Raw genomic sequence first — 7,657 nt, forward strand, 5'->3', positions numbered from 1 at the left:
TTGTTTGAAAATAGATCTTATTTTAAAATTTTGACTTTATCACATTTCATCTCCTTCTTTAACATAATTTAAATATAAACATTTTTAAATTAATCATTATAATTTTTTCAAACTAATCATTATATCATTTTTAAACTTTCAAATAAAAAATAAAAAACAATTCAATTTTTTAAATTTTCAAATAAAAATAATATTATAAAACTATATTATAATAATATCTTAATTTTATAATATTTTTTATTCAATTTTTTTTTAAATCTAAAAAATACTCAACTAAAATTTTGTCACAACTATTCATAAATTATTTTACTATTATTCATAAAATTTCGATCTTATCTAACTCTCTAAAATAGTTAGATGAGATTTAAATAATAAATTAGGATAAAAGTTAAAAATTAAATAAAATATTATTTTTTATTAATATTATTATAGAATTTGAAAAAATTGATTTTTTTATTATATTTTATTTATAAAATTTAAAAAAATATAATAATAAGATAAACGAGACGAGGCGAGGATAAAATGATATAAATTGAGCTAATGCTAATCAACTCCACTTCGCCTTAATCAGACAATTCTATTTTACAACCTCAACACCTAATCGCTATCCTATGCTGCATATTCCCCACGAGCACATATTGTCTCTTCCCTCTGTTATCTCCACGTGCTCATGCTCACCTCTCACCTCACCACTCTCTTCTTCCTCTTCTTTCTCTTTCTCTCTCTCTTTCTGCTCCGCCCTTCCTTCTTCTTCTGCAAGTCTCTCTCTCGGAAATGGATTTTCAGAGATTTCTTGTGCTACTCTCCATCTCTACGTTTTTTTCTAAATCCATAATCCCGTTCGCCAAGCCGATAACGACAGCCGAAGAAGACCGGCCGTTCTTCGACCCGAGCTGCCTTCTCTGTCCAAAGCCTTCCTTAGCGATCAAAAACCGGACTGTCCCATCAGCCACGGCCGACTCTATGCCCGTCTCGACTCCCGACTGCGCGGTTTGGAGCGCCAAAGCATGCGCGGAGGCGGTTTTAGGCTACGCAAGGCGACCGGAGACCGCGGAGTGGATCAGGAGCCTGAGGAGGAGGATCCATGCGAACCCGGAGCTTGCTTTCGAAGAGTTCGAGACCAGCAAGTTGATCCGAGAGGAGTTGGATAGCATGGAGGTTAGCTACAAGTACCCTTTGGCCAAGACTGGTATTCGAGCTTGGATCGGCTCCGGCGGTCCACCGTTTGTGGCGATCAGAGCTGACATGGATGCACTCCCAATTCAGGTCCCTTTGTATATGTATACGTATATGTATATATGAGCATATGTATATGTATATGCATGTATTTTAAGTAGGGAAAAACATTTTTTGGGCTATGTTGAGGACAATTAATAGAAGCTCCAAGATTTCCATTTTTCTACATTAATTATTATTAATTATTGTTCTAAGCTTAGAATCATTTTGATGTAATTGCTAAGAGACCACATGAATTAGAATTGATCAGGTAAATTATATATTCCTAATATATATATATATATATATTGTGTTTTCCTTGTTAATGCTGACATGGAGTGAGTGAGATCTCACGTCCGCTTTCACCAGGTGCGCGCATATGTACTATGTACAGTTTCGACATACGAAATATCCCATTTCATGCGAAATAGAATTTATGGGATAGTCCCAAATCAAAAGTTGTACCATCATTCATGGCGGCTTTGATATATCTTGAATTTAAAAAATTCTTCTTATACTATTCACCAGTCTATATCTGACGTTATATGAAAAATATCTATAAAAATACTCCTACATGTTATGAAAAGTTATAAATATGAGATGTGTGATATTGTAAACAGATTTGCAGCAAAACTCCTTGCATTTTTCAATTTTCATTTTGCGTGATTTTTGTATTTTTACACTGTTGTAGAGGGTCTGTTGTCATGGTCAGGTATATATAAGTATAATGTTCAGAGTCACGTGCATGCTGTGAAATTTGCATTTAACCATGTTGCATGTAATAGATTGTGAGATGCTTCAAATCTCAAAGCAAACGTTGTAGTTATATATGTCTATAGTTTTAACCACAATTACATATAATTATAAAATTATTTTAAATTTATCATATTATATTAAATTATATCAATTTATAAATTTATTTTTTACTACAATACTTTTCTTATTTTTTTTAGCATTGGCCTTTGTACATTTGTGGACACGTACGGTACTCATTCATGAGCTGAAATATTTGGGTTATCATAATTAAAGAACTTTTTATGATCCTAAAAGGTAGAACTATAAATATGTTGTGGCAGGAAGCTGTTGAATGGGAGCACAAAAGCAAAGTTGCGGGGAAAATGCACGCTTGTGGGCATGATGCTCATGTTGCCATGCTTCTCGGCGCTGCCAAGATCTTGAAGAGTCGCCAGCATCTTTTGAAGGTTTGGCCTCGGTTCATTCATTTGTGTTTTTGATCTATTATATATGATCCATTACTCTCTCTCACGGGTGGTTTGAATTTTATTTTATTTGATTTTTAATAATAAATTATACTTTTTTAAAATGATTATACGATAGTTGCGAACTTCACGATTTTATGTAATATTATTAAAAAAAATTATTTGTTTTCTTATTTTTTATTTTGGTTAGACTGTTAAATGATGGAAAATTAATATTTTGATTTTGTAAGGTTAAATAATATATATATATATATATATATATATATATTTATATAGAGGGCTTATGGGGTCGATCGGTTGGTGCACTAGCGTAAAATTTGGGTGGACAGCATTGGATCCAGAAAACGTGCACAATGATGTGTTAGATAGAGCTATATAGGACAGTAAAGAATTGAATATGTTTTGCCAATCTCGTATATAGATGCAACACGTGTTACTTTTCCAACAAACATAGATATCAGTACTTCCTCTTGGTCATGGTCACACTTATTACAAGATATAAATGTCCCTGACAAGCTTTAATTTGTTCACTTTATTTATTTTTTCCTGTTTTAGATTGTTCAGGCCAATTTAGAGTTTTTTTTCCCTCAATTTTTAATCTAAATATTTCAGAAAAAAAAATTTAAAACATCTGGACTCGAGAGGGAGGTTTGAAGTTCCTTTTCGAGTGGTCATGTGAACTTGGAATAATTATTAAATTCTCGACATCTTTGATCATTTCTGTCTGAATTTTACTTATAGTAGTCGAGCAATATTAAGAATGCATCTGTGCCTAACCTATATATGTCGAGTGTCCTTTAGCATCACATTTAAATTTTGGATATTCCAGACGATAAAGAGAAAGATATTAATAATAATCGGCCATAATACTCAATCTTTCACATGAATGCTCACTAGCACTATCTTTTTTATAAATTAAGGACGTGGAAATTCACTAAAAAATAAAATTATATTAATTGAAAATGAAAAAAAAATTAAGAAAATTATTACAGTTATAAAGAGATCGCACAAATTAATATAACTTCATATGATATACTAAATTTATTTTATAATAAAATTAATTTTAGAATTTCATGTACCACATCAAGTCATATACGTTAGTTTATAAGTTAAGTTTTATTAAATGTCTTTGTGACTAAAATATTTTTAAAAAATAATACTAGTCATGAATGATTCTCTCTCGAATGCTTAGTCCTTAAGCATGATATATAATATATATATATATATATATATATGTTCCTAACTTTTTTTTAATATGCTTAAAGGATCTTGGCTTGTTAATTAATATCATGGCACCTTTTGATTTGTAGCAATAATCACTCCTGTTTTTTTTTTTGTATAATAAAAGTAGCAACGATTATTCTTATTTTCTTTAGATGCTTGTAACATATTTTCTGATGAATAAATTCTTTACTTTGTTGGGTGATGTATTCAAGGATGCCAAAATTATTTTATCTTTTTTTGTGTGCATGGTTTCCACCGATCAGCCAATAGGTAGTACTTGTGAGACCATGATGGAGGGGATCCCTCTCATTTTGCCGCTTAAACAGGGAGTAAAGCGAACGCGCTGGCAAATTTTATTATGGGCGCGCTATAAGAAAAATGTACATTTACGATGAAAATGATAATTTGTGATAAGAATATCTTCATTTTGATAAAAAATAATCATTTTGACAGGAAATAATTGACTAGAAATAAGTAGTTTTTTTTTTATAGCGGGTGTTATACATTGTAATTATTTTGTAACTTCAATCAGATCATGCATATATGATTGCAAAATGGTGTTAGTACTTCAAGGGGTCAAAATATAACTTCCCCTTGAAAATTCTGCTTTTGACATATTTGAAGTCTACCTCGTTTGAAACTAACTACCTCGTTTGAAATATATATAATACGGAAAATCATGTGTTGTTTTGGATGGATGAGAGAATATTGTGAGTCAATTTGGGTGTGCTACGTACTTAATAGAATATGATTCCTATCCATTGTCTCATTAACGTATTATAATATATATTGCTCGTCAAAGTGTTCTATAGTACTAGGCCAGGACTAATTGATTGAAACATGGAAATATTCCAACGAAACAAACAAAGAAAATGATCAATATTTGTCTTGTTATTGATAATTCCTGTTTTGCTTTATGTCGAATTTAGTCAATCAAGATTCGTGCAGATATAAAACAAAATAAATAAATAAAGAACAACAATTTGAAATTTTTGTATGGTTGGCCGTCGATAGGGAACAGTGGTGCTGTTGTTTCAGCCTGCAGAAGAAGCAGGGAATGGTGCAAAAGGGATGATCGGAGACGGGGCTCTGGAGAATGTGGAGGCCATATTCGCAGTTCATGTATCCCACATGCATCCCACGGGCATCATCGGATCAAGACCTGGTCCTTTGCTTGCCGGCTGTGGCTTTTTTAGAGCCGTCATCAGTGGAAGAAGAGGCAGTGCTGGGGATCCCCACCACTCCGTTGACCCCATTTTAGCAGCCTCAGCTGCAGTTATCAGCTTACAAGGTATTGTGTCTCGCGAAGCAAATCCACTGGACTCGCAGGTATGTGTGCGCGCACATGCATGTGTCTGTTTGTGCGTATTATTTTGGGAACAAGAATTCGTGAAGTTGCTTTAATGTATCATCTTTGTCACTTAGGTTGTCTCGGTAACATCGTTTAATGGAGGTGACAACCTTGACACGATCCCAGATACTGTTATCCTCGGTGGTACCTTCAGGGCTTTCTCTAACACAAGCTTTTACCAACTTCTTCATAGAATAGAAGAGGTTTGTCTTGAAACCAGTACTTCGATTAATTAGTGTCTCTAAAATTGGACCTGCCATGATCCCCTGTAGAGAAGTTCCACGTGGCTTAGGGATAAATTTATTCTGAGTTTTATAAGGAATTATCCAACTTCTCCTATTAAGTCTTTTATGAGGAGAATATGGTGCTTTTATATGGGATCAGAGCAAGTTATTCTATGATCAATGATGGACTCCTGCGACCTACTTGCGATTATGATACCGGAAATACTGGCCCCCACTTGAGGGAGCATGTTGAGAAATCTCACACGGCTTAAAGACAAACTCATCCTAAACTTTATAAAGAGTTATCCCACTCCTCTTCATTTTTCTAGTATCTGAAAGACAATATAATTGTTTTCTGGGTAGCCTATTTATAATTTCTTGAAAAGTACAAGTCTTAAAACGCTTGAGCTAATAGAATTCAATCTTCATCATCACAAACAGGTAATTGTGGAACAGGCCAGCGTTTACAGATGCTCGGGAATGGTTGATTTCTTCCAAAACGAGTCCACTATATATCCCCCCACCGTGAACGATGAGAAAATGTACGAGCATGTGAGGAAAGTGGCCATTGATTTGGTGGGTCCAACAAATTTCAGGGTGGTTCCACCAATGATGGGTGCTGAGGACTTTTCCTTTTACTGTCAGGTGGTCCCTGCTGGCTTTTTCTACATAGGCATAAGGAATGAGACCTTGGGTTCTACTCACACAGGCCACTCACCTTATTTTATCATCGATGAAGATGTTTTGCCTTTAGGCGCGGCAGCTCATGCCACCCTTGCGGAAAGATATCTCAACGAGCACGAATGACATGCATGAATCAGACGAGGTGGATGAATCTGCTGCATCTTATGCAGAAGACACAAGCGACAAGGAGTTCATAATGGCTTGCATTCTCTATGAATTCTGGTCAGATGGGATTCCAGGGATACATATGCTGACAAACTAAACTGCTATATGAATTCTACATCTTATTGTAGTTAGTTATTGCTATTGTTGTCAAATATAAGAATCATTGTAAAATTGTAAATGTTCGATAAGAACTGAAGGAATGGAAATACCTATTTCGCAAGCCAAACGTGTCCTTCGTCTGTTAAATATGACACCTCTCAAACACGCGGTAGAAGTAGCCTAGCAACGCCTTTCTTCATTGCCCAATCTCAGATAAGTAGAATACAGCCAAGCAAATAATGAAGTAATTAATCTATCCACTTCCTAATCATGTGCCACCTAAGTCAAACCAACATTCCGATCTTCGGGTGATAGTAAGCGGTCGGTCAACTTTCTGTAAGCAGGGAGTTGACGTGAGTTTTGGCCATGTGCTTTAAAAGCTTGCTTCCAGTGAGGTAGAGCTGGAGCAAAGGGACTGTGAAAGAGGAACCGAGACGTATGCGTGAGAGAGCTTTAGGTGCAGAAACAGAGCAGTCGAAGGGATGACCATGAGCTCATTGAGCTGAGCTAGCTAACTTCCATTGAGAGAGATGACTGAGCTTAGAAGAATGGTAATTCATGGCAGAAGATGGTATGTTTATTTTTTGCGAACACCGAGATGGATAGAGGCTTACGGTGATATGGCTTCCAAGAGATAAAATATCCCAAAGTCCATATGAATGGACTGGCTCAGTCCACCAAAGGGCCCTCACTAGAAGACGAAAGAAGAGAGAAAGAGGAGATGAGGGGACAAGGGAGAGAATGTGTCAGAAGGAAATGACGGGAAGGTAAGAGAGTGAAGGTGTCGGGAAGAAATGATTAGAAGGTAAGGAAGAAAGTGGAAAGGAGGAGAAGATGTCAGATACGCAAGAGAAAGGTTGCCAATCACTGCCACTCCCTAGGGGCACGTAGAAAGATAGTCAGATAAAAGGAAAAGGCTACCAATCACCGCCAGACAACTCCAATAGGAACTTCGACTTCTTCTTCAGCTTTCAACAACACAACTGGGGCTCCAGAGAAAGGACTTCCTCTAGTAAATTGGTTCCAAATCTCCATTGTACAATGAGCATGAGACAGTAAAACAAGCATATTATAGTGAATTTTCTCTCCCCAAATGCCCCATGTACATAAGCATTATATTGAACTACGTAAATATATGTCTCTCTCTTTATTTTCTCTACACTTATTTTTCTTTCACAGGAATGGATGTACGTACCGACACCGTACAACAGTATCAAACCACTAATGGGGGCTCTAGATCACACTGATCAAGGCCTGAATCGTTATAGGGGGTTGGAAATGACTATTTCTCCCCTTCTGGCCTATTGTGCAATTTTTTTGGCATCAACAGTAATGTCATTCATGAGATTTGATTCACTTTTTACACCAGTGGTGGGAGAAAGACAATTTTCCGCACATTAAATAATCTCCGAATGAGCAAATGAAGCTCTTTTCAGATAAGTACTCCCAACTTTCCTGCTCTTACTTTTATTAAC

The 7,657-nt window shown here is 35.6% G+C and overlaps 1 protein-coding gene across 1 annotated transcript; it reads left to right on the forward strand.

Annotated features, from left to right (window-relative positions):
• The first annotated feature begins 633 nt into the window (after positions 1 to 633).
• LOC108994674 (IAA-amino acid hydrolase ILR1-like 6) lies at positions 634 to 6,295 on the forward strand. Its single transcript, XM_018969981.2, has 5 exons — positions 634 to 1,266; positions 2,292 to 2,417; positions 4,674 to 4,988; positions 5,085 to 5,213; positions 5,676 to 6,295. The coding sequence occupies exons 1-5, from the start codon at positions 775 to 777 to the stop codon at positions 6,039 to 6,041; spliced, it is 1,428 nt and encodes a 475-aa protein (XP_018825526.2). The 5' UTR covers positions 634 to 774; the 3' UTR covers positions 6,042 to 6,295.
• Positions 6,296 to 7,657: the final 1,362 nt, after the last annotated feature.

This window comes from Juglans regia, chromosome 6 (assembly GCF_001411555.2).
Source record: "Juglans regia cultivar Chandler chromosome 6, Walnut 2.0, whole genome shotgun sequence".
NCBI classification, from domain to species: domain Eukaryota; kingdom Viridiplantae; phylum Streptophyta; class Magnoliopsida; order Fagales; family Juglandaceae; genus Juglans; species Juglans regia.

Bases quoted from the DNA above. Each gene is read 5' to 3' on its own strand.
- LOC108994674 (XM_018969981.2), top strand. From the start codon at position 775: ATGGATTTTCAGAGATTTCTTGTGCTACTCTCCATCTCTACGTTTTTT. The intron at 2,418-4,673 runs GTTTGGCCTCGG...GGCCGTCGATAG, and splicing joins GTCGCCAGCATCTTTTGAAG to GGAACAGTGGTGCTGTTGTT. The intron at 4,989-5,084 runs GTATGTGTGCGC...TTTGTCACTTAG, and splicing joins CAAATCCACTGGACTCGCAG to GTTGTCTCGGTAACATCGTT.